At 30.0% G+C, this 27,405-nt stretch overlaps 2 protein-coding genes across 3 annotated transcripts in view; both read right to left on the bottom strand.

The window, feature by feature from the left end:
* Window positions 1-125: 125 nt before the first annotated feature.
* On the bottom strand, window positions 126-6,278 carry LOC113554368. Its single transcript, XM_026958181.1, has 7 exons — window positions 6,130-6,278; window positions 5,876-5,951; window positions 5,604-5,763; window positions 1,884-2,102; window positions 999-1,096; window positions 498-609; window positions 126-278 (listed from the first exon to the last, which is right to left on the bottom strand). Exons 2-7 carry the CDS (start codon window positions 5,933-5,935, stop codon window positions 214-216), a joined length of 714 nt encoding a protein of 237 aa, XP_026813982.1. The 5' UTR covers window positions 5,936-5,951; window positions 6,130-6,278; the 3' UTR covers window positions 126-213.
* Window positions 6,279-15,671: 9,393 nt separating this feature from the next.
* Window positions 15,672-27,405, bottom strand: part of LOC113551904 (pro-neuregulin-3, membrane-bound isoform-like) — a 60,344-nt gene continuing 48,610 nt past the window's right edge. For both annotated transcript variants that reach the window (XM_026954473.1, XM_026954474.1), the window contains exons 3-7: window positions 23,024-23,195; window positions 19,798-19,859; window positions 17,975-18,119; window positions 17,767-17,863; window positions 15,672-16,899 (exon numbers count right to left, since the gene is read on the bottom strand). In XM_026954473.1, coding sequence (XP_026810274.1) covers window positions 16,825-16,899; window positions 17,767-17,863; window positions 17,975-18,119; window positions 19,798-19,859; window positions 23,024-23,195 — 551 coding nt within the window. In that variant the 3' untranslated portion in view covers window positions 15,672-16,824. The remainder of the gene's footprint in view (window positions 16,900-17,766; window positions 17,864-17,974; window positions 18,120-19,797; window positions 19,860-23,023; window positions 23,196-27,405) is intronic.

Genomic DNA, 27,405 nt, shown 5'->3' with positions numbered 1-27,405 from the left:
TAAATACCATATTATATTAAAAGAATAATAGTTGTTGTATTTTTTTCATTTTGACATAAAATATAACAAAATAAGTGCAATATATTTTGTTAGGTGGTGACAAACTAACAAATATATAATTATGAAATACCTAGTATTGTTTTCTAGGAAAAAAAATAGTTTTTCATGGAAAGTAGTGTAATTAATTATTGTATTGACTTATTGCTATAATTACTACTTAAATAACCTACTATTTTGAATAATTTTTTCGAATTGATTGAAAAATTCCACGAAACAACCTGTAAATGTATAATAGGAAATAATAAAATACAAATAAAAATATAAAAATAATGTATTGAATTATATACATTTAAACATCTTGCTATATTATCATAACAACTATTTTAAAACAATGTTCATAGTCATTTATTTTAATCATTGAAAATACAAGATTTTAATAGAATTGTTTGTCGATAATCACTTAAATTTATGTACAACCATTTATAGGTCTCACATACCAATAATTTTTTGAATTATATCTTCTTCCTCTTCATCGGAGTAGTCATCAAGGGCTCTTCGTTTTATTTTAGTAAAATGCTCTTGTTCTGTTTGTAAGTTGTGAACGCCATTCTACAACAATATATTAACTGAATATACTTTTCTTGAGCACATTGATATTATTTGTGAATAAAATAAATTAATATTTTAATGTAAGTCTTTGTCGGAAACCATTTGATTTTTTGAAAAAAATAATCGTTTTTACTAGTTTAGTTTTATAAATTAACTTAATGTGAACAAACTGTTAATTAATATCTTAATCACTACATGGTAAAAAATTTCTAAAATGAATGAATTATAGTTCTAAATATAATGTAATTTGAAGGGTAAGATGTATTGGTTAGTGGATATAAACATGTTACATTTTAAGTTCTATTAGATAATAAACCGTATAATTATTAGTATAGCTAAACGGTTTAGGTGTTATCTACATTTAAACTTAATATAATTATATACATTACCTCATGTGATTTCAAAGATCTCCTCCATCTATTTCCTGCCGCTTGCGACGACCATCCATCAACATTTTGAGAGTTTTTCGGTTCAAGCGTATCGTTACCTTTATTAATAATATTAGAAAAATAAAGACGTAGGTATTGACTTTACAATAATATGTGTTATTTTTGTGTTAACTCTTTATTTAAAAGAAAAACACTCTAATCACTTAAATAAACTTTGTAGGTTTATTATTTTTTAAATAACTTGTCAATAATAGTGTTGCAGACATTGACCAAGCTCACAAAATGTTTAACTCGTTAAAAAAAAACGTATTTAAATCTTTAAAATGTTGTTGAATATGTATTTTATAAAAATATGTTGCAATAATGTGATACTTACAGGGTCCTTAGACTATTTGTTAATTTCTATAAAAATGTATTAATACAATATGTCGAAATAATTATAATTATAAAGAATTATTATATGATTATTGAAATAATTATTTAATTATGTCAAAAAGTATCTTTACCTGATGTTAATAGTTTTTAAGGGGCCGAGTGATAACAACTAAGTATACATTCGTGTAACTGTGTATACTTTATATAAATATTATGTTTTATTATATACTAAAAAACTGCCATCATTTAGGGATTAATTGAATTTGTAACGTTTAAAAACTTGAACTTAAAATTTTAAAGAAATCAAATCATAATAAACAGTGCCAAATTTAGGAATTTCAGACTGCACTCTATGTACCTTGTGCGTAAATCTAGCCCTGATAAATAATAAATATATCTTTTGATTTTAAAAACTAATAATTATTATTTATTCCATTAAATACGACAGAGTTTGCCGTTAAAAAAAAAAAAACTAACAATTTTCCTAAAACATAACGTAATATTACTTACCGACTTTAAACACCCACGAGCCGTCAATGATTTGATTTTTGAATCCCCAAGATATATTGCCGTTCGGCACCACCGAAGTCATCCACCAGCTATTGGGAGGCGAGGCAAATGAAGTGTACTTCCATTTGATTGGTCCGTTCATTTCAGTTCTAAACCACCTGACCGACGCCAGTTCGTTTTCATACTGATCAGAATACGAGAATCCACCACCAGTTATTTCTGTTCAAAGTTATAATTGACATTTATTTTACTATTTGAATAAATATTATCTTATTAAAAATTTTGTGTAAAGCTTCAATTTTCTCGAACTTAATTTTAAGAAATTATTAAAAATTAAAAATTTACATTCTTTGACTGCGATGGATAAAATAGAAACTAAAAAGATTGGTGTTGCGTTATATAAATAATGTCAGTCCGTGACGGATAGAAAATTCAGAATTAGTACACTACTCGTAAACCTAATGTGGTAATATTTTTAGTTTATTGATAAATGAACAATGAGTAATTTAAATATTTTTATCAACTTAAACTCCATTAAAATATTCTAAAAGTAATCCATGGTTTATAATTGGCTTCGGAAAGTCTTTTTTCTATTATAATATAATGTCATAATAATAATTACGTAGACAAACAATTTTATATTTCGTCTTCTTAATGTGATAATTTTATTTGTATTGCAGAGTCAACATCCATTAAGATTGCAACAAATGAGTGTTGTATGTTTTATTCTCGACCACATATACAAACACACATTATGTATGAACTGGCAATCGCCATTTAGGTTTATTGTTTATTATTAATATTTTGACAAAAAATTAATGAATGAACAAAGAAATGTCACTAACCCTCATCAGAGATAAATGATAATTCACTTATTTTTTTCCTTACCAGTAACGAGTAAAAACTCTATTCATTTAATAATGGACATTAAATAACATAATATTTCTACATAAAAATTAATGTATACGACTTCATAATATAACGATCACACCTATTTTATTTATTATGATAATCTAAACACGCAATCAACATTGTACCCTATTGGTCAAAGTCATTTACAAATATGAAAGTATGACCAGTTAATGGTTTTATATATATAAAAAAAAGTTTTGGATTTAACATTACATTTTACTTAGTGTATGCAAATTAGCAAAATAATAAGTACTGCACATTCAAAAATATTAAAAATGATTATTTAGATTTTAAATGAAACTATTAGTGCTATAGATAAAATTATAAATTTGAATATGACATATCGGCATGAGAGACAAGTACTGCAATTTTCTATTTTACTCAAAGTGGTGTAGTTATTTTTTGTGGCCTTGTACATAGATTCCCTGCTATTATGAAATAAATTATATTGTATTTTATACATTGTGGATTACTCAGATTAATTTTGCGTACGTTTTCGTTTGTTAATAATATTATACCTACAGGCTACAAGAGTACCTACACGAAAAACGAAAATTAATAAAATACAATTTTAAGTTATTTACAAATAGTGAAGAGTTCAAAGATCTATACAATATGTATCATACTCAGTACACAGTACATCAAATATTGTTCAATTAATCATATTCTAATAAATGTTTTATACATATTATGTATTATAAATTATACATTATGGAACCTGTAGTATTAAATTACTAAATGGTAGATACCAGGTTGTATAAAGTAAATAGATAAAACAATTTTACTATATTCGGAAAAAAATATACAATTTTGGAAAGGTATTGATTATAATGGCCACAAATGTATAGACATTTGATTTATATCAAGTTATTTGCACGTATCGAAAAAATAATAACTATACAAACTAATATGCTATAATTATAGGCTACCTATATGTTGGTAGTCATATATTACCAGTCAATGATGCGTCCTAATGTTACTTTAAAAATTATCATTTTTTATTAATTTCTTTTAGTGGGAGAATTCTTTATTCCATGAAATCTAAAATTTGGTTCTAATCCACACATATACTATATACATAATGATAAATCATTTCATACTAAAGCTTTTCTTTGCAGAGACAGTTTGTGTCAGTCAATTTTTCTAAGAATATTTATTATTAGTAGTAATTTATTTTTAGTTCTTACATTAGTAATACGATATGTTTTCTTGAACTACTTTCTGACAATAAAATCACGTAAGTACCTATATATTAAAATATTAACTAAAAAATTGTATACAATGATAATGTCTATTATGTTTGTTAAAAAGTGTTCATTTAAATATATATACATAGGTTTTACATAATTATTATTTATTTTTGAATTCAAGAAAAAAAGTAATGAGGAGTTTTGTATATACATCTCGAATGTCTATTTTAGTACAAAAAAGTCTACGGTTCTTCATTCATAATTACAAAAAACATAAAACATAAAATCATTATTTTATATAACCGGTTTTGCACAAATGTTTCCGTTTTTCTTTATTTTTAATTTGCCATAATAAATCACTTGGTTACAATTTTAAAGCTCCTGAAAGGTTATGGTAGAAGCAAAAAAAAAACAACACATTATTGTAATAAATCGTTAATAAATCGTTCTGTTAAGAATCTAAGTATATAAATCTATTTATTTATTAATGAAAAAAAAATTTTTTTTTAGTTTTTACATACATATAGAATATTCAATTTATATCAATGTTATGTAATATGTCTTTTAAGTTCATTGCTATTCTATCACACATTGGTTGTACTATTGTGGTGTGATTAAACTAATTTATGATAATGATACTTTAAACGTTATGTTAACCACATAATATAAAAATATTGTTAGGTGCATATTGTAATCTAATTCGTTTTATACGTCTCCGTTAGTTGTGACAAACTATAAAATGATTAATTTAATAACAATAATTGTGCTGTATGGCGTATGTTGTAATATATTAACATTTAAAAAAATAATAATATTATAATGCATCATAAAATTAAATTTTTCATAAAAATAATAATAATAGTTTTTAATGTCCTATTGTCTAGACATGGTCATTTTTATATTATTTACGAGTATAAAATTTTCATAACATAAAAATATTGTTTCGTTTTTCGCTATCATTTCTACCAAACATACGTACTATTATTTTATATAAACTTAATCAAACTGTCGGGTATAGATTTACAAGATATAAAGAAAAATACTAATGTACATATTTCATATATATATACGTATCTATATAAATGCACAATAAATATGCATCGATAAGATGACTAAATACGTAATCTGCACTGTAATTTATCAACATGCAATTTATATTTCAAAATAACCGGAACAGTTTTATTTTTTTAATGATACTTTGAGTTGAAGGTTAATAAAAACGTTCAATGGCATATAAATATTTATGGTTGGAGATTTCCAGTAAAAAAAAAAAAAAATCGTAGTTAGATTAATTTATACATGAATAATATTATACTCGGTAATTTTAACCCCAAACTTTGTAAAATTAAAAATATCATACCTATACATGGTAGTCGTTATAATAATTATACATGTATGTATGTACAGTCGCTTGGAATGAAAATTAGTGGGAATGACTTATTATAGTTTTAAAAATTTACTAAAACTTAACGAAGTATTTAAGTATATGTATAGTGTTATATATTATACTAAATATTATTATAAAATTAACCTTGAAGTTATTAAATTGAGTTCCTACTATTACTTATTAAAATATGTAGTCGTGTTATATAAAATATATAAGATCATTATTACTCACCTTCTTTATTAAGCGTTACTCTTAATCTGGTATCCCAGAAGCCGCTTGCCGAGTCCCTCCAGGTCCATCTTACCATCATGTACGAGTCAGTGACAGTATTGTTGAAGAACGACACACCACCACTACCAGGGTCAGCTCTGTTGAGCACCCAAGGAGGCGACTAAAACATTGTAATTCTTTATTTAAAGTCATTTTTTTTTTTTGTTTGTTTAAGTTTAGTTTAAAACCAATTAAATTTACTATATTAACATTTAAAATAATACATTACGCACTTGGCTACCAAAAACCACGCCGAATAAAAAGAGCAACACCAATGGAAATGTGTTCGTCATCGTGGCTAAATTAACTCTAAAATAACATTATTATTACTATTACTATTAGTAGAAACAGTGTATTGTATATTATGACTTTAATGGTAGTGTTGGGGGGAAAATCGAACCTTGGAATAGTAATAATTTATATCGTATGTTTTGTTTGTTTTATTATTATAGTTGTTATTATTATTTTAAAGAATCAGATAATATACCTGGGTCATTTGTAGATTCAGATCCATCGATTTGATAATATTATAATAGGTACCATACTATGTAATAGCCACTGATTATATTTTTTTTAAATTTACAATGCCAAAACTCTGAACGGTTCAGTTACCATAAACAGCTAGCGCATGCAGCATATGGACAGTAGACCATTATGTAAGTTATTTTTATGATTAAATTAATAAATTAATTTACCATGTATAGTTTTGGGCTATTAATTATTATTATGGCATATAACTTGTGAAATACAACACCAAACTTGATATACAACAATAAAGTTATGTTACGGTCGGTCAATTTTTATCAATCATACTACAAAATACGTTACACCACGCAACTTATACATGCGTCATTGTGAAAATTGTCAATTATATCATACTTATTATGCTTTAAATGTGTGGTTACTGGATATCATATTTATTTAGAGGTTATAACAAAAATGTATTTATATTTTTCCTTATCAATAAACTCCATAATTATTTAATCTAATACTTTGTAAATGTAATAACCATAAAAAGTATTTGAGAAATACACGTAAAAAAAGGTTTTTAATTAAGTAAAAATGTTTGATATCTTAATAATATATATAAAAAGTAAACACGAAAACTATATGATTAAACTATTTAAACTGTACTTGGTGATTCACTATTTCACCAAGAATATCCACCTCCATTATTTTTCTTAAATAATGAATTTATTAAATGTTTTTGAAATTTTTTAATAAACTTGAATGAGTACTATATTTTTAAATTAAATATTGAGACTTTTTATACAACTTAAGCAATATCCTGTGGTAATACAACCTTATATTTTTTAAGTGAGATCCCCATTTTTTCTGTGAATTATTTAGTAAAGTAGTTGAGTATTTTTCAGTTATTAAAATGTTTATATTATACATAGTAGTACTTAAAAATGGTTTTCAAAAATATAAAGTAAATATAATATCGGATATACTAAATATTTAATATTTATTATATTTTATATAATTTTGATAAATTAAAATAAATTACTATAATGTTCAAATTATGATACCTATAACCCCCGTATCTTCCAAACCCATTATCATGATTCTATTATCAAATTATTACTAAATATTAATACATAATCATTGAAGTAAAAAAGGAGTGGGCATATTTGGTGAATCGTCCTGTATACATCATTATGCATTATTATATCATACTTTATTTTAAAACATCACAATGGTGAAATATTTAAAAATATTTTTTTTAAATATTTAAAAAAAAAAATCGATGGTAAGAATTTTACTTAGATCCAGATTACGACAAAATTAAACTAAAATTTATCTAAAGAAGTCTTGAAATTTGATATTATCACAATTGTAACATAATGTTTAATCTTTTTTATGGGATATCTAACTTATTTTCTCCATCTTAGTAATAATATGTATACACTATAGTCTATATAATAAAAGTAAATGTATAGCTTAACTATAGTAATTATAATAAATAAGTAACAAAATACTACTTAATCATAAATTAAATATATTTCAATGAACTGTGATCAAATTACAAAAATACATAATTTTTCTAGAAATTTCGGTATCGATATAATATAATATGATACACCACATGCTGTGTCTCAGTGGTGCGAATAATGTTTTAAATTGAATAAGCTTTAATAAAAATAGATTATTCGAATAGAGTTTATACTTGCTATTCTACCGCGTGCCTTTACCTGGTATCTAGAGGTTATGTTTGGTTTGGATAATAATATACCTTGAAAATATACATATTACATACTTACAGCTTAGGAACTTGTCACGACCCTATTGTGAGTTGTGACTAACTATTATTGTATTAAAAAATAAGAATTATAATGCGATAAGTAAAATTTAAGTGAAAAAGTACGTCTCTGGTATCGAGGGGTCGTCAAGATAAGACGCATCATGTCACCTATATAATATAGTCAATATAGGTATTTATATATAATATATATAGGGAAATAATATTGGTATATGGTATATATTTATTTCATAGGTTCCTTGGAGGCATAGATAAAAATTATGGTTATACGCTTTTTTACTGTTAATACGAGTAAGAATGATTAAAAAATAATCTATAGTATCATAATTTAAAAAAATTAATAAGGGTTAAAATGTTAAATAATAAATTTATTATATTATTCATCATTCAATTATATTTATAACAATATATCATATATTCAAGTATAAAAACGGTATGAAAACGGGATGTGTATAAAACTATCTTGATTCCTGGGTAATCACTAGTATAAATACAATACTGAATACGTTTGTAATATTATTATGAAGACTATGCCAGGCTATGCATATTTCAAATATATAATCTTTTAAAATTTAATACATCAATGTATTAAATTGTAAAAGAATGCTCATTTTTTATCATTAAAAATTAGAAGTGTGACCAATTAGGATGTGGAGTTAGTAGCTGTTTTTTTATGATAAAACAATGGATGAACGTTGCTTATATTTTAATAAAACTGTTTTAAAAATTATAATTTATTATATAAACAAAATTATACCTAATTGAAATTAATGTTGCCATAAAATATTAATAGGTACTACGCTGATTATTCCATTAGTAACGTTAACGGATTCAATCGTAAGACAGTAATAAACTGCAAAATAATATAAGAATATATTATTTACTACTTTCGCCTTACTATAATACTTACTCCTTTATGACACATGTGTACCAGAATAGTCTATCCGTAACGCCGTCTCACTATAATTATTATACTATTAAAAATTTTAAAATATACATTAATATTAATTTTGATAACAGATAGTATTATATTATTAAAGTGTCATCAGAAGTAGATTAAATAAATTATGTAATAAAAAATTAAATAATATGGCATTGCACAATTATTAAACATTGTTCTTTATGAGGCAAGTGAATAAAAAAACCGAAATAAATTTTATCATATCTATACAATGATATAAGATCAATAACTACTTAATCATTTTATTGCAAAATAAGTATGTGAATACCATATGCGGATAATACGTAAGAAAATAAAATTTTGTTATCTGCTCCTTACCGATACAAAAGAATAATTTAAAAATATTATTATGTTCTATATAAACAGTCTAATATCATCTATTCAATTCATATATTTTTTTATAAGATTAATCCAATAAAATGTATCAGAATATCCTAGACAAATATATATACGTACAAATGTACAAATTTCAAACATCGTTTGCACAAGTATTAAATTAAGAATTTTTCTGTGAACAATTTATTTTTGTTTCTTCAAAAATGTAACTATAATATTTAACAATATATTTAATTTCATTTGAGATAAAACCATGAGAATTGAAAGACAATGAAAAATATTATTGTCGTTGTAGTTTGAAATATTTTGAATGTTGGTAACGCAAGATGGCCGAGTTCGGAATCATACGTGGGAAGTAATATAATACCTACACTTCACCTAGACAAAATATTTCAATATAGACCATCGGTGTATTAAGTACGTCAGGTATTTATCGTTTGTAACTGTATCACACATGTTTCGTGTAATATATGCACATAGTAGGTACAATAGTACATACACATAATGTACGCTAATATTTAAACGTATAGTATAATAACTATACACATCATAATATATCTATTGTATAACTATTCATATTATGTACTCTCAAATATAAAATCATTTCTAATACACTCGTCAATCAAGGGAAATTTCTCAGAATGCAGATCGATAGGAGCTCCGAACTTTCCACGTGCACATCACATAATAACACGTCGTAATTTATAAATTGTTATTAACGTTCATATTATATAGACATAATATCTGCTCGAAAAAATATATAGACATCTTTAAAATAAATAGGTATACATACGGCGTGCTTCTGTGCCCTATAAATATGATGGCTGCATATATTATAAATGCATATATACGTATAATACGGGATAAAAACTAAAAAAACGTCAATTCGCGCAATGTCATGTATATATTTAGGTACAATACGAGTTTCGAGCACTCCGAGTACCTATATAATATTATTATAATATCTGTATAGGTACAGTGCGTATGTATTCTGACGTCGTCGTTTTTGCGCAATATTGTCATACCTGCGTTTTACCAAAGTCGACATACATTTTTTTCTGCCGGTTTATTTATTTTTTTTTATTATTATTACAGGTCGTTTTTTTCTTTATTTTACGTCCCATTAAACTCGCGTATATTATATTTACTCAGGTATAATACGCATATATAGGCGTACACGTGCAATATGCGCTCATAAAAAAAATTAATAAACAGCGTGTGTAGGTATACATTTTATATTAGGTACTGCAGCAGTCATACACGTTACCAGATACCCTCCTATTCGTATAGATATACGCTGCGACGACTCGGAATATCACGGTGACAATAGTATACGTGTACATTTGATGTGTTTACAATATACGCACATAATAATAATAATAATAATAATAATAATAATGTATTTAAGTGTATGTATGCACATTGCACGTATAGTATACACTGTATTATGTGTTATGTGCATTATTTACAACGAATTACGACTCGCGGAAACAAATCGTTTGAAATTTAACGACGGTCGTCGCGGTTTAATATTATAATATACTGTATATTAGGTTTATATTATATATACGACGTGTATATAGGTATAGGTAGGTACGTTGTCATTACGATGTGCTGTTTCATATTTTAATGAACCATTCATTTTTAAACACGCAAAGCGTACGACGTATAATTAACTGCGGGTCGATTTATTATAATCATAATATAGTATACATTATACCTATATGTATATAATGTACTAAAAATTATGTGTACGCTAATTTTTCACGTTGACACATAAACGACGCGAAAAACTCATTGTGGTAAAAACCAGAAATAATACAATGCATTAGTAATAACTAATATTTACAATAGGTACATATTTTTATAAATAAGAGATTGTAGATGTTAGCACCGTGAAGGTAATAGTCGTATTATGGAATTCCTTTGCATAGCTGCAAAACCACCACCTTGCAAACAAGAAAGTTTGAATTTTCAACAGACGGGATCAGTCGAGTAACAGACACATTTTTTTATGTTCTACGACTTTTTGGGTTTTGTTATGATAATTATTCGTGAAATGTTAATACGAATCGTCGAAAATATCAATTGAAACCGTCGAATCTATGCACCTCCTAAAACTGAAATGCAAAATATCCCACTGTTATAATATAATAGAGAGGGAGATTGAGCTGCAAACAATAAGCAGAATACTTTAAGTTATCTGCTAGTAATTTAAATATACCTACAATGATCGATATAACAAAGGTTTTTTATTTTTATTTTTTGTTTTTAATTTAAGCATGACCTTATAATTGCTCCATCAACACCTAACACTAATGTATTGCGAGACTACAGCGAAAAATACGCGTTGATGGCGCGACATAATTACACCCGATCACATAATAGTAGCTGGTAACCTTACCCGAACCCTAGTCCCGGATTAGTAAAATTGCGAGCCGATAAAATGTGACCAAACATAATATAATAATCACTACATTCACGCGCGTCTATCATGTACGCTTTTCACATTATTTTTATTTTTATTTTACACGTGTTTTCTGTACACCCATATAGATATAATATACATATAATATGACGTCGAACACCGCGCAAACGTGCGCCCGGCCGTTCACTTTCGTTTAGTCGTAAAAATCGTTTCTTGTATATTGCCCGCACGGGATCGTAATATTATATAGGTATTTATAGGTATTGCAGGGCGAGGTACGCCTAACCAGCTCTTTAATACACACACACACACACACATAATATACCTGCCAGCCAGTATTGTATTATTATATATATATATATAGTCTATATTATATTATAGTGCCTGCCCATGTACGTGCGCCAATTTATTATAGCGAACACGCGCGCTGAAGGTTAACACGCGATTACCGGCAATAGAGTTTTGACGGCGGCGAAACGGGCGCGCGACCGCGGTTCTCAAAAATCACGTGAGTCCGATTCCGCACGGACGTATCTACGTGGGTACAAAAACAACCAACGGCGGTCGATAGCCTCTAAATTATCGAAATCACCTGTATAATTTTATATATATATATAGTATGATTCGTCAAGCATACTCACCCCTATTTATTCTTTTAAATTAAAATTCCTTAAAATTCTGATTTTTGGAATTTTTAAATAAACGTTAAGATCATATTTTAAAACTTTTTACATTTTTATATTGCTTAAAGAGTGTCCTTTGGCGATACAAAATTTTATATTTCTAACGAGGGGGAGGGTCCTATTTTTACTGTAAACTACCTACATTATATGGATAATTTTATGATTAGATTATTTAGTTATTAAAATGTTTATTTTAAGGATAATAGTCCTTAACTATGGGCATACTAAAATTAAAAAAAAATGTAATATTGATATAATATTCATTATATTTGAGTCATTATTACAAATTATAAATGTTATTAATTAATATAAATTACTAGTCATTACCCATATCTTCCAAACTCATTATGGTGAACTTGTAATTATCACAAACATTAGTCGTTAAAATTATCAACTAAATAATTACTGTAAAAAAGAGGAACTTCATGTTTAAAAAAAAAAGCTTATCCCCACAGGACAGATAGTATAAAATATCTTCTTAGTATATAATATGATATCTATTTATAAGTACACATAATATAATGATTGTCTAACGATAATGACCAACTAAATATTATAGTCCATTGTTCAAGAATTTTTATTTTACTTTATATTTGATCCGTTCATTTTGGACTTTGACAACTTTACAATATTATAGCAGCGCCCAGTACTTACGCTCACGTACTTAAAATAGTACATTTGAGATTTGAACCACATAATATGTGAGTGGGTGTGTAAAAATAATTTACCGAATAATACAAATAGTATCAATTTATTTAGTTAAGATATCATGTTATAATATTTTGACGTCACGGTTTCTATTAACTTAATAATTAACCATCCGATATTTCGTATTCGGTATTCATTTCATAGTAAAAATCATAAAATTCATTATCATTACGAGTACTAAAACATTGTTTGGTGTATGCTGTAGATTATTATAGTGTATTTCATTAAAATATTTCATATTTCCTCACTACCTTTACTCGTTAAATGACAATAGCGCACCAATCTATATGTCTATTTTAGATGAAGTATTGTTGAATGTGGTGTATTTCTTAGTTGTGATGTCTGATGTCCTCGAGTAGGCTTAATCCGCATAGAAGAGAATGGGCGAAATTCGGCAAAGGCAATGATGTAAACCGCAGTTTTATCAAACTGTACACATTTTTTTAAATCTAAAACAGTATTAGAAATACCAATATCCAATATTGGTTTAAATTGACTTTAAGAGTGCGTCTCTTAAGTCTGATATAAATGTTTCCACCATCGCGCGTGACATGATTGAATTCTAAAGGTGTATATCGTTATAGTGTGCAAAGAAAACTGAAATAACTAGAATATTAATAGTCAATTTAATAAAATAACTTTAAATTCTTAGTCCACATATACATGGATATTGGATTTATCTGTGTGTACTGAATTCACCACTGATTGTAAACACATATAGTATCGAATATGTCAACCTGAATTGCAGAGGGCTATGTGGTGCATGATCCCGAAGTCAATCATTTTCCATATACCCATTGTATTTTGACAAATTACACATTCAAAAATAATTACAAAAAAATGTTTGTTTAACATATACTTACAATTTAAAAAAGTTTACGGATTGTTTTATAACCTAAATTATGACATAATATTAACGTACTTATATAGTGTTGTTTATTTATTTTTAATATTTGTTCTGCCCTCCAAATGAGGGGTAGGTAATAGATATACTAATACAACAGTAATAATATATTTTTCGCTACATCATCACTGGGTTGTGGAATGTACGACAGTTGGAAATCTGAATTATTGGATATACGATAATATGGTTTTTTTTTTTTTTTTAATAATAATAGCTTTATTGTAACAATAGCATTCATAGTATCGTAGTTAAATACATATGATGATGAAATTGCAGCGGCGCGAAACATCATAAAATAAAGATTTATCATTCGTGGTTGATTAAGTTTATGTTCAAGTATCACATCATAATGTTTCTTACTATCTTAAAACGCTTCCAAACAGTGCAAGATAACCCGATGAAAAGGATTAATTTCATAAATTTACTTTTAATACAAAAAAGTCACCAACAGCCATTTAACCACTCAATCATAAAATAAGTATTTTCAAATACAACAATACAACTTTTAAAATCTAATCGTCATCTTATTTCTAATTCAAATAAAAACGGTCAGGAATATACATAATGCGTTTAGATAATTTATAGTATTTCTATCGAAATGATTAAACAAATGGAAAATCAGAAAAAGATTTAAGATGCTTAATATTAAAGTACTTCAAATTATCAATACATTATGTACCTATACATATCGCTAATTATAATTAAAATTCAAAAATTATCACTTTTATTATCAATAAAGTCTAAAGACCTCAAAAAGTTATTATTTTCGTGTTAGAAAAAAGTATACCATTTTAATAACAAATCGTTAAGTATAAAGAGCACCGATGTGGATGAAAATGCCACCCAAACAACATGCAACTGACACCCCTGCCGACGGAAACCTCGAATAATAATAAGTTTTTTTTTATTCGATTTGAACTTTTGTATTTTCAAGTCGCACGGGAAAGACATTTGCGAGTAGGAAATGAATAATAGTTCAAATAAAATATATGTCAAAAGAATCGGCCAGTCGCCAGCCGCGAAGTCTTACGAAAAAATATTTGTTTTATACATATAACAAATACGTTGAATAATTTATTGAAAACGCCTACCCAGCACCCACTGTCTCACGCTTGGATGTATACAGTGTAAACACTATAATAATATACATCATACAAATATATATAGTAAAAAAAAGTGTTTGGTATATATTTTGAGTTTATTTTTATTTACAATAACTAAAAAATATCGTAAATTTACTATAGCATTTTTTTTACCATTGTTATTATTAATATTAAATTATTACAATAAAAAAATTAGGAACTGGTAGATTTCTCTGTTTTTTTTTGTTTTTGTAAAAACTTTTTTTTACAACAGTTATAATAAAATTATTCATGTATATATTTATATACATATATATATATATATATGTATGATATACTATACTGCAAAAAAGGATTTTTATTTTAGCGTATCTAAAATTCATTATACACATAAATACAACTACACACTGACTGGAGGGACGAGGGGGGGGCACAGAGCAGTAAGCTTAATTTGATAACAACAAACTGGTAGTAGGTGTGCTCGAAGAAACAATAATACAAATCTACTTTTTCAACAGAGAATAACAGCAATAATTTACATTAAAAATAATAATAAATAAATAACTATAATAATATAAAATATAAAAACGCATAAATTTCAAGTTTACCACTTTACACAATTTTTTTTTATATATAAATCGAAAAGACATTTTGTTTTTTTTAAAAAATATTCACAATTCCTCGTTTTCAAAATACAATTGGTTTTTTAGTTATAATTTTTTTTTATGCATTATTAAGCATTGGGGAAAAAATGGTAACCCACTATTAATAATAATAAGATGGGAGGAGGAAAAAAACAAAACAGTTTAAAACAATGATTCTAAAAATTATAAAAAAAAAAAATAATATCTATATATATATATTATGATGGAGATACACATAGAGATAGGTTCGCAGAATTATATATATATATATAAATATGTATACATATACATTTATTTATATATGTATATATATATACACATATACATACATTTACAGACATATGTGGAGATTGTGGGCCATTATGGAGACAACTAGTTAAAGTCTTGTCACGCGGACTTGTTTTGTTTTTCGTTGATATCGAAATCAAAACACAAATCACTACCTATATTATATATATTATATATAATATATGCATATATGTACCTATAAATTATATATATATATATATATTGGCTCAGACGATTTTTTTTATATATTAATATATACGTTTGAGGTTAAAAATGTCACGAAAATTACGATTTTATACAATATAAAACACTATAACATGATCAATTTCGAGTGCGTTTCCTATTATAGCGGCACGTATTTGCGTTAATAATATTTGGAACAAAACAACGGGTAAATGAAAAAAACGCGATAGTGACATCACGCCAGAGGGATCGATGACGACGATGGTAAAAATTAATATAATCAAAAATGTACAACAAAACTAGTTGAATTATGTCAATTAGTGTCATCGATTATATACCACGGCGACGATCACGACATATCATCGTACACGATACACTAAAGTTGCAAAAATCCGTTTAAAAACAATTTTTTTTAAATTTTATTACATTCGATTTTGTATTTCTTAACTCCAAATTTTGCGCGCGTCGTGTTTAAAACCCTTAACGTGGCTCTTTGACGTCGTCGGGGCGTGACATTGATATTGTGTGTTTGCGTTGTAATTTGTGTGTCTAGCTGCTGACTGACTGTTGTGCCATATGTAGTGGTGGTATATCCGCGGCGTCACGCTGACACAAAATATTGATCTCCATGTGAAAAAAAATCGTCATCTGTCGTCCGCACGGATCGTGCTGAATATAATAACTTTGGAATTAGCAGTCGTCTCATACGATCAAAGGTTCTTGTCGCGAACTCTCGTCCGAGCGGCGGCTATCGCCGGAGGATCGCGTCGACTGTTCCTGCGAGAAAAAAAAACGTAATTCGTTAAAAATCTTATTTTTATTTTAAGTACCTATACAATATATTTTAACAATATTGTTTCTCATATTATACTGTCGTAGTAGTAAGTTTATAATAACGCGCGTCTATTTTTTTTTATTTTTTTTTTTATATATAACTCGGACATTAACATAATATATTATAACCAACCTCACGTCTCAATTACAATGATTTCGCCCACGATTTGTACTTAAATTACCACGGTAGAGGATACAATATAGTTATAATAACAATGATAATATATACGCACACGATGTTTTCTTTCCCTCCCGACGTTATAAAAAAAGGTTTCAATGAGTATATGTTTTATACGCGCCGCCGCTGCCGCCGTATATATTTTCTTTCTTCGTAAAGAATAGAACGCCGACGACTAGTATATAAAAAGATCGTAAAAAACCATATATTAACGTATAGATCAAATTCGCATCCGACTCCTCTATATACATGTAATATGTGTGTGTTCCGTGCTGCTTAGCATACCCGCCTGTACCATATTTGGACAAACTATACGGTGGTGGTTGTGTGAGTATATGTTGGCTTTAAGGCGCACAGAGTGTATTATTATCATTATTATTAGTTTCCTTCTTCTTTTTTTTTTTTTTTTAATTAAACGAGATGCGGCGGCATTTAAATTATTACGTATTCACGAGTGCAGCAACAATAATCGTCGACGATCGTCGACCTAAATGATTAAAACCGAAAAATAAAATAAACGCGTGGGTTTTATTCGTAAAAAATATAATCCGTTTTTGTCCAATAGAATACCGAGCTAGTATTTAGTATTATACTTATGTATGAATGTAAGTATGTGTTTAATATACACTCACTGTGATAACTGTCTTTAGAGGAATTGTGATGATCGTGTGCTTCGGACGATACGAAAACGGCCGCTTTTCCGCATCCGTCCAGTTGCCGTCTACCATTCTGTAAACAAGATAAAAAAAACATACGTATTTAGATGATACTATTATATATATGTTTGTATGGATGATAATGAGCATAATGCTGTGACAACTCTACAGCTGGCTAACTTACGAGACGTCGGCTGCGTTCAACTTGAGTTTCCGCTGTCTCTTGGACCTGACGTAAAACGTGGTGCAGATTATGAACACCAATAGTACCGCCACGCTGACTCCCGATGCTATGCTGGCCGATTCGAGCATCACTTGTCGCCGGGCAGCTGTAGAAAGTCAAAAATCGAAATAGTTAAAAACACGAACGACCACTATTATAATACCTGTACGTAGATATAATAGCATAAGACATATTTTAAACACACACATACACATGTATACCTACATAGCAACAATAGTTTAGGTCAAACTTTACCGTCGTGTAACACACTATATGTATATATATTTATACATGCCTATTGGCTATTATTATAATAAGTATGCGTTTACTTTGTACGCTTTTATTATCTTATCGTTATTTTCATAATGGACCTAGTAATATCGTTTACTATTTATGTATATATAGCATATATACCTATACATGTGTAATCGAGCGGTGTCGTTTTCTTTTTTATTATTATTATTTTAATAACGCGACGGGCGCTGCAACGGAGGAGGGATGATGGCGCATACCTATAGTAGGTAAATCATTAGTATGCCGGACTGAGCGCGGGTTTGGTATGCGGTCTCGTTTCTTCTTTGCCTCCCCCTACACCTGTGCGCACATATAAGTCTACACACAATGTTATATAAGTGCGCGCACACACACGTACATGTATATGCTAACGCAAGTATAAATCTACATTATTATTACACACGTGATTTTGTGTATGTGTGTATGTGTGTGCGCGCACCAGTGTCCCCACGGCCCATTCATGCGTCCGATGCAGTTTGTACGGTCAAGTCTCTCTCGCCTCGTCGGTGAATTTTCGTCATCGTCTCGACGTGATGGCGCGCGAGCAGTAGTATACATCGTTAAAATAATAATAATAATATTAAATCAAATCGAAATGTGGCAAACTCGAATGACGGCGGCTGTAGCGACGGAGACGACGAGGTCGCGGAGAGACGACGGTCGGGTCGCCTTCAAAAAATAAAAATAAAAAAATAACTCACACAATGTAACCTCCTCGTCCTCCTCCTCCACCACCACCTTTACCACCGCCTTCGCGCTGCCGACGGATTTGTTGTTTCGTTTAATATATTGTAGCAGCGGCGGTAATAAGAGATCGCGGCGGACGGCAATCAATCGATTTCGTCAAAAGCTATATTATACGCTGCGCAGGTCCCCACCCCTCTCGGCCACCCAAGTAACACGACATCGGTTTTTATTGTTTTTGGTTTTTAGTTTATTTTTCTTCTTTTTTTTTCTTGTTCGTTCGTTTTACAATTTGGAAATAGCGCACAGATGATTGTGTGCACCGTTTGAGTGGTGTACTCGACGGTTTTAATAAACCGCCGTCTTTTCTTGGACGGCGCCCAAAATCGCGGTCGTAATAATAAAAAGAAAAAAAAATGTAAATCGGTAGGCTTTGCGTGTTGATTTACTCGTACACAGATTTTTATTGTCATCTCCGCCGCTACCGAGCAGTAATTATTTTCGGAGGAAAAAATCCCGTTTGTAAAAATAACGACGTCCATCAACCACTCGCGCATATTATATACATCATGTATATATATCTACGTATAATATGACGTGGGGATTGGGGTTTAGTCCATCAAACCGCTTTGTATGCATATATGTGTATGTATGTTTTTTTAATTTTTATATACGACGCATTATATACACACCAGAGTTCTCTGTAACTCGGTATCATATAATAATAGTATAATATAATGATAGATGAATGTGTGTATATAAGACACATAATATACGTGTAATATCATACATATTATACTACTTACTCGTATACGAGCCGTCCAAATTTTTGAACTCACATCTCTGTCCCATGAAACCGTCGGTACATCTGAAACACGAAAAGCACATTATATTATCACGAAACGGGCCAAATAATATATCATATCATAATGTTATTATAAATGTATAATATTATAAATTTATAACAGTAGGTAATAATAATAAAATTATAGTTGTGTGTTCTCTGTGTTGCGTGCGTATGCATGGTAAGGCGCGGAGTTCTAATCGCCCGGCACAAATTAAGTAACAATTAAAACGTTATCGCTATAAAATTCGTATTTCCGTCTAGTACTATAGTATTCAAGTATGTACAATGTATTTATTATATTTCATATTTATATTTATATATACAAGCACTAATACACTGCAAGTCAGCACAATATAAATATATATATATATATATATATGTATAATACATATTATGTGCCTGTGTTTGTGTGTATATATTATTTAGTTAAATTCGCATTCTGCGCCAAAAGCACTCCTTAGAAAATTACGATGCCCGTTGCAACAGTAAGTATTGCTGTGTGTCTCGACCTTGTTCCGAATTGATTTTTATCAACAACAAGTCACTTCGTTTGTGTAACGGCCGCGGGTGTAATAATTTCTGTTTCAAAGGCCGTTTGTGCGTGTCTCGTTAATCCAATTCTTTTTAAACATATATATAAGTAATATAATGCTAGTTCCAAGTAAACAAATTTCGTAAACGTGTACAATTTTCGAACATTGTCTGAAGATTTATGGAACCGTTTCCTTCTCTCTCTATAAAATATACATACATACATACATATATATATATATTTTGGTATATACGTACACTATAAAATCGTTTCTCAACGCACAAGAAACCCACGTTCCATATATATACGCGTAAAGTGTATAGTGCATGTGTATTCAGTATACCTCTCTCCGACTGAAATATGTTTATGCATGAGTAATTCAAATGGATTTTTCCTTTTTCAGCGTCATCGTAATTAATAAGTAAATGATTTCTCCGTGGAAAGTTACGTTTTATTTCTTCGTTAATATTCAAATTAAATTAGAAACAAAAAAAAATCGTAAATAGATGCATATATATATATACAGCGTGCACACGATTATTATTATACTTGGAGATTTATACAAAAAACGAAAAACGTCAGAAAATGTTCCATTACAATATTTTCCATTTACAAATGAACAGACTTATCACAATAGAAAACGTCGAACGCGGTAGCTAGGTAAATGTGGTATATGAATATATGTATGTATATATATATAATGTCTATCTCTATATGCATATATGTAATACGCGGTGTATTTCGCACGTTTATTTTTAACATCTAATCGCCCGAATCGACCGTTTCGGAACGTTAAACTCCAAAGTTTAATCTCGTACGTTACCTATGTATATATCTATACTCATGCATATACACTAATAATATATTCCCTTCCAACAGCAGCTCGTGAAACGTTCGATCGGACAAACGACGCGCACGAAAACGATTGCCACGCATACGTAAATTTAAATATTATATTTGACAAAAATCGGATATATGTGCCGATGACATAAAACAACATATAATGATAATAATAGTAACAATAAATAATAATACATAATATGTATAATATATAGTGATGATAGTGAAAGCGACGGAAATTTCCGGTCCCCAGTGTTCTACGCGCATATATATTATACGACGATATATTCGGGGTATTCGCGAGATCAAAAACCTAAAAAATATGTTCAGATCGCGAATTGCCTAGCCACGATGTCGCGGTTTGTACGAAGGTAATATAAGCGCGACTGTGGTAAATACCGCTCTATTATATTATATTATTAAACATACCTACGTTATTATTATTATTATTATATACTCATACTATAGAGTTTTCCAAACGTCGCTGAGGCCGTGCAGCTGCAGCGGACAGTTTTCGGGTGTGCGATAGGAATTTTTGAAATATTTGCGACCCCGGCGTACTGCTGCGCGCGACTCGCACGGTGGTGGTACGGGAACGAGAGAGCGAGAAAGAGATCCGAAGGATATCCGTGCTCGGGCATTAAACAGATACGTGACCCGCAATGCGGCCTGGGGATTATGTGTGTACACAAACGCATTTAATAACGCCTGTCTATATATATAATAGTGTGCAGCGTGTGTGAGTGCAGTGCGTACACCTCTCTGTCCTACCGCCGCTGTATTCACATAATATATTGTAACCCGTCCACCACCGCCGCCCCAAACCCCGTTCGTTGGTATAATTCATATATATATATATACAAGATATAGGTACGTGCATATGGGTACGTAAGTATAATGTATACTTAGGTACGTGTACGGGAGGTGCTTGTGTGTGTGCTCGCGTAGCGCCGGCGGTCGACAAAACGCGATACACTTATACAAGTATAGCTGGTATTTCGATGTAATAATTATATTATTACAGTGGCACAATCAGAATATTTTAAGGGGAGTGGGGAGTGCGAGAAAAATGTTAGAAAATTATTTTAATCATCGTTGCACAAGTAAAAATTATTTTATAATCTAGGTATACTACAAATCTAATCAATATTTTCTGATATGTTTATTACTTTTAATTTTTAATGTAGAACAGCCAATGTTTTGAATTAATATTACAGTAATTGTCAATCTATAATGTTTATCGGTAAAAGCTCATTAAAAAAAAAAAGAATTAAATTAATAAGAACGTAAATAGTATCCATCTTAACTGATCAACCCTTTTGATATAAACATTTTCACAATTAATTAAATAAATTGTCTATTATTATACATGGAATCGATAGAAAAAATGTTAAGCAAATCACACCAAATTTTATTAGAAAATGTTAATTTCTAATAAAATTAAAATAATTTAATATTTTACACGTTGCACTAATAAGGGGAGGGTGTCCAGATTCAAAGTCGAACCCTCTTGGATACACCACTGAAATTATATATTATATACACATAGAGAAAAGTAAATGATTCAATGGTTAAAAATCATTTATAAATACTTTTGTAAATGATATACGCTAGATAACGATATATTTATTTGTTTAATGTTTACAATCATCATTACTTTTGTATGCAAATGTAATCGTGGAAGAAATTCGGTACACTAAAAGAGGTACTCGTAGTATGTTTATTCTTCGACAAAATGTGCTTTGCTTTTGCTTTACGCGCAATCGCTTGTGTGTGGAGGTATACTTGTAAAATTCTATAAAATTATACTCACTCGCAGTTGTACAGCACCGATTCACCGATTTCGATGGCGAAACACGTGGCGTCATTGAGACAATACCATTTGGCGTACACGTTTGGACAGGGGGTAGTGTGGAAGGTGATATTCGGCCGTTCCGTTGGCTGCAACGGTCGTGGCTTCGGCGTCGACCTACTCGAACACGCGTCTGTAACACATATAATAAAACAAAAATTAATAACCAAAACAATAAATAACCATTATTTCAAAGTGTAAAATACACAACGTGATTGGGCGATGGTGCAGCAGCAACGAGACACCTATCCAGGACCAGACTTAAGGGTCCTAACTCCTAGTGCAGAAAAGATTTTGGGGCTAAAATTACAAACTTATCCTAATAGCCAGGTATAATGAAATAAAAAATGAATTATTATGAAATGAAAAGTTCGAAATACCTAAACAAATTTTTAACTGTAAAGTGTCATCCACATTAATAGATATACAAGAAAATCAACAAAACGATAAGACGTATACCTATGTCCAGATGTCCCATATAGTTGTCATCTTAACGCTATCACGATATATTTTATAACTTAGTCACTACTCGTAATATATGTGTATTGTGTACAATTATATAATGTTTTAAATCGACATTTTTTATTTAAGAATACCAATAGTTTTTTCTTAAATAAATACTTATATGACCCAAACTATACAATTTCTCATGTTTCAAGCCCAGGACTCAGGAGCCCCTAAGAAGGACGCAAGGTCCTGAGCAGGTGCCCTTAATGACATCCGTAAAATCCGGTCATGCACCTATCTACACGATACATCGTGATATATTATAATAATAATATAGGTATATCATGACGGAAAAAACATGTGTGATGAGTAAGACGTCTCTATATACTATAATAATATATTATGCACTCTAGTCGTAGAAGAACAATGGCCGCGAGTAATACAACACACCTATATAGAAGGGACCTACCGCACGACGAGCCCGGACATCCGATATCTTTCGGAGCGCTTGGCGCGTGATAACGGTATAGGCACTATACTATACGAAAACGTAGCCGGAAGGGACTATCTATATTATAATGTATTATTATTATGACGATGTATAATAGCGTGCCACTGTCACAGTTGCGATGTGCTGTATGCTGTTATGTACATGTGCATGTCACACCCCGCCTGTCTGCCGCTGCATAGGTTTAAGCACACGCGCGCATACAATGGTTTTGCCGGTATCGAGACGCAGCGGCGACGATGACGACAACGTGGAGGGTACGACGACCACGAACTACGACGATATTTTAACGCGCCGGGAGACCCGAAACGGATGTACGATTTGTATTCATTTCGAGATCATCGCGTCTACAAACACACACGCGTGCGCACGCAGTTTTTTTGTTTATCGTTTTATATCATGTCTATATAATACTATATACCTCTTGAAGTGAGTGGTGCATGTGTGGTGGTTTTTCTTATTATTTTATGTACACGCGCGACAAAATTACGAACTTTTTTCTCTGGAATATAGCTAAATATTTCTACTTTATTTTCAAGCGGACTCACGCTAATCAAATGTACAAATATTTGATTGAAAAAATAATTAAATAGTTTAAAATTAATCAGGAAATAGATTTAATTACCTTGATATTTTTTTTATCAATTTTTATATTAATTTTTCCGGCATTTTTAAAATATTTGTGGATCATATTTATAATTTTTTACAGTCACCGACTTCCCAGTTCTAATCTTAATGTATTTCTTATACAATGATTTACCTAAAAACTGTGTTTAAAAGAAAGTTATATTTGCTGTTTAAGTTGGAATCAAATACGCTTTTATAAAATGTATAGAAAAAATCAAATACCTACTCAATTATCAAAATAATGAGCCATAAATTATGATACCTAGATGTACATCTACAAAATATGTATTAATCGTCTTATCCGTGGCAGTTGTTTGCAATATTGCGATAAATTGATAATATTACATAACAAGCTTAGCAAAATTCAAGTTTCTATCATTACTCTTATCGTCATGTTCTACATACAAATATATTATAGGTATGTGTGTGTGTGTGTGTGTGTGTGTGTGTTAAATTGTATTAATATTTTGTGATTGTCAACGTTTGATCATTAGCCACACGTGAAGTCGGACAATGTTTATAAATGGTGGTTAAAGTCTGATTTCAAATGTCATTAGCGATTAGCCAAAAGTCACGATAGTTAAACTTGACATTAGTCAAACATTGAACATAACTCGTCACATAATATAGGTAGGTACATGCACGAGCTGTGTAGTCGAAAAACTAACGTCGAAACTTATCAGCACTACAATTATTACATTACTACTGTTATCGTCTGGTTTAAAATTTATGATTAAATGAAAACGCTCAAACGATATTCGAGTACATAAAAAAAAACTTTTTTATGCGTAAGTATGTATATTGCTATATTGGATATGTAAGTATATTATTTTATCAACAACGATTGATAAGGTTTTCGGACAAAATCACTAAATATACCGTACCATTCACGGGGCCCAATCGACTGCTAAGAACATACATTTTCGAGATGAGTCACTGAAGTACGTGCCGACAACAATTTAAAACATTATATTACATATTTATAATATTAAATCTTTAATAATTACGGTCATCTCAAATGTCGGTACCTACTTACACAATAATACATATTGTTATGCACGTATATATAGGCACATATATGAAGTTACTAGCTTTGTAGAGCAAGAATACTTATCTAGATGTTATTTTAAATATAAAGATGAAATATGTAATAAATGAACTAAAAAGTAAATTTAAAATAAAGAATACAATTTAAAAAGAAAAAATTCACAATTATAATTATATAAAATATCATTTAGTAATTGAATATTTAGGATTTTTTTAGGATATAAAGTGTATCATACTTATGCACATATATACTGCAGGGTATTTGAAAAATGTTTGAGGAAAATGAAATAGGTAGGTATACCTATTAGGTTTAATACGGATAACGTTCCGTGTTTTTCCCTATTACGGTAAACGCGTGTTCGTGCGTGCGTGTAGTACATTATAAGTATAATCGACAAGAACACGGTGACGGTCGGTAAAACGCGCGTAGTGGTACCTATATAAATAAATGTTCATAATATTATACGTATACACAATATACAATATATCTATATATATATATATAGGTATATATTGTGTCATGCAATAGTAATTTTCGGAGGGAAATGTCGTTAAGTGTTTATCCGCATTTTTGTTCATATCAATTTCTTATAATATTATTAATATACGGTAATTTATTTAAAACTGGATTTATTATGTTTTACCACAGTGAACGGTGTTTTTTTTTTCTCGTCCATGGGAAATATCATATTATATATGTATTTGTACTATAAAAACTACTTGCTCTATACGCGCGTACATAGAAACCGCCAATTAACCGAGTTTTGGTATTTTTCGAATTACAGCACCTGTTTATTATTATTACTATTATTATTATCATTATCATTATTATTACAGGCGAACGGATGAATTATAATAACTCACTACGAGTATCCGTAATTCATATACATGTGTATAGGAAAAAAAATATCAAGTATAGAAGAAACTTAAATTCCGCTTCATGATGAGATCGGGGCTCGCGTCAGGGGCGACATCATGCGCTATGAGGAGATATATAGCCGTGAAATAATACGACGTGTAAACTACGCGTGACAAGTGACCTCCTCGCCGGTGCCTCTGCATCAGTGCCGACGGGCAACATCACATTATGAATATACGTGTGGGCTATGTGGGAAAAAGGAGCGAAAAGTATTGTAATAACAACAAGGGACGAAGCTGTCTATACACACACTGGCCGGTGGGAGCGAAGATACGTGCCGCCGACAAACGGTCTCTGCGAAAATTGCGGTGGTCTCTTCTCCGCGGTATACTCCGCCCAGCTACGCACGCACACATTATATTACACCTATATTATGATGGGTAGGCAGGTAAGATATAAAAATAATTGTGTTGTCAAGAGGGAGACGACGGCCGGTGGTCGTAAAAGTCAGACCGTCGGCGGCGGTGGTTAGGTCTTCTAGTTATGTATTATAAAGATTCTCCTCTCCTCTCTTTCTCGCCATCACGCCTTGTCATAATCTCGACGTTGTCGGTACGTTTAAAAAAAAACGACGATTTTCTTTTCGTACACAAACTTATTATATTGCAGTAACACTGCGGCAGGTACGATATTCGCGCTAATGTAATGTTATTACTTATTATATATTATATAAAAACGTAATACTAATAAAAGCTGGCGAAAAAAAAAATAAATACAAACACGGATAAAAAAATCGGACCGCCCAGAGTATAATATAGAGTGGTGTACTAAAACGCACACCGCCACTGGTAGTCG

This window comes from Rhopalosiphum maidis, chromosome 2 (assembly GCF_003676215.2).
Source record: "Rhopalosiphum maidis isolate BTI-1 chromosome 2, ASM367621v3, whole genome shotgun sequence".
In the NCBI taxonomy this organism is placed as follows: Eukaryota; Metazoa; Arthropoda; class Insecta; order Hemiptera; family Aphididae; genus Rhopalosiphum; species Rhopalosiphum maidis.
The sequence above is the reverse complement of the archived record's forward strand: the minus strand, read 5'-3'. Positions and strand labels throughout refer to the sequence as shown.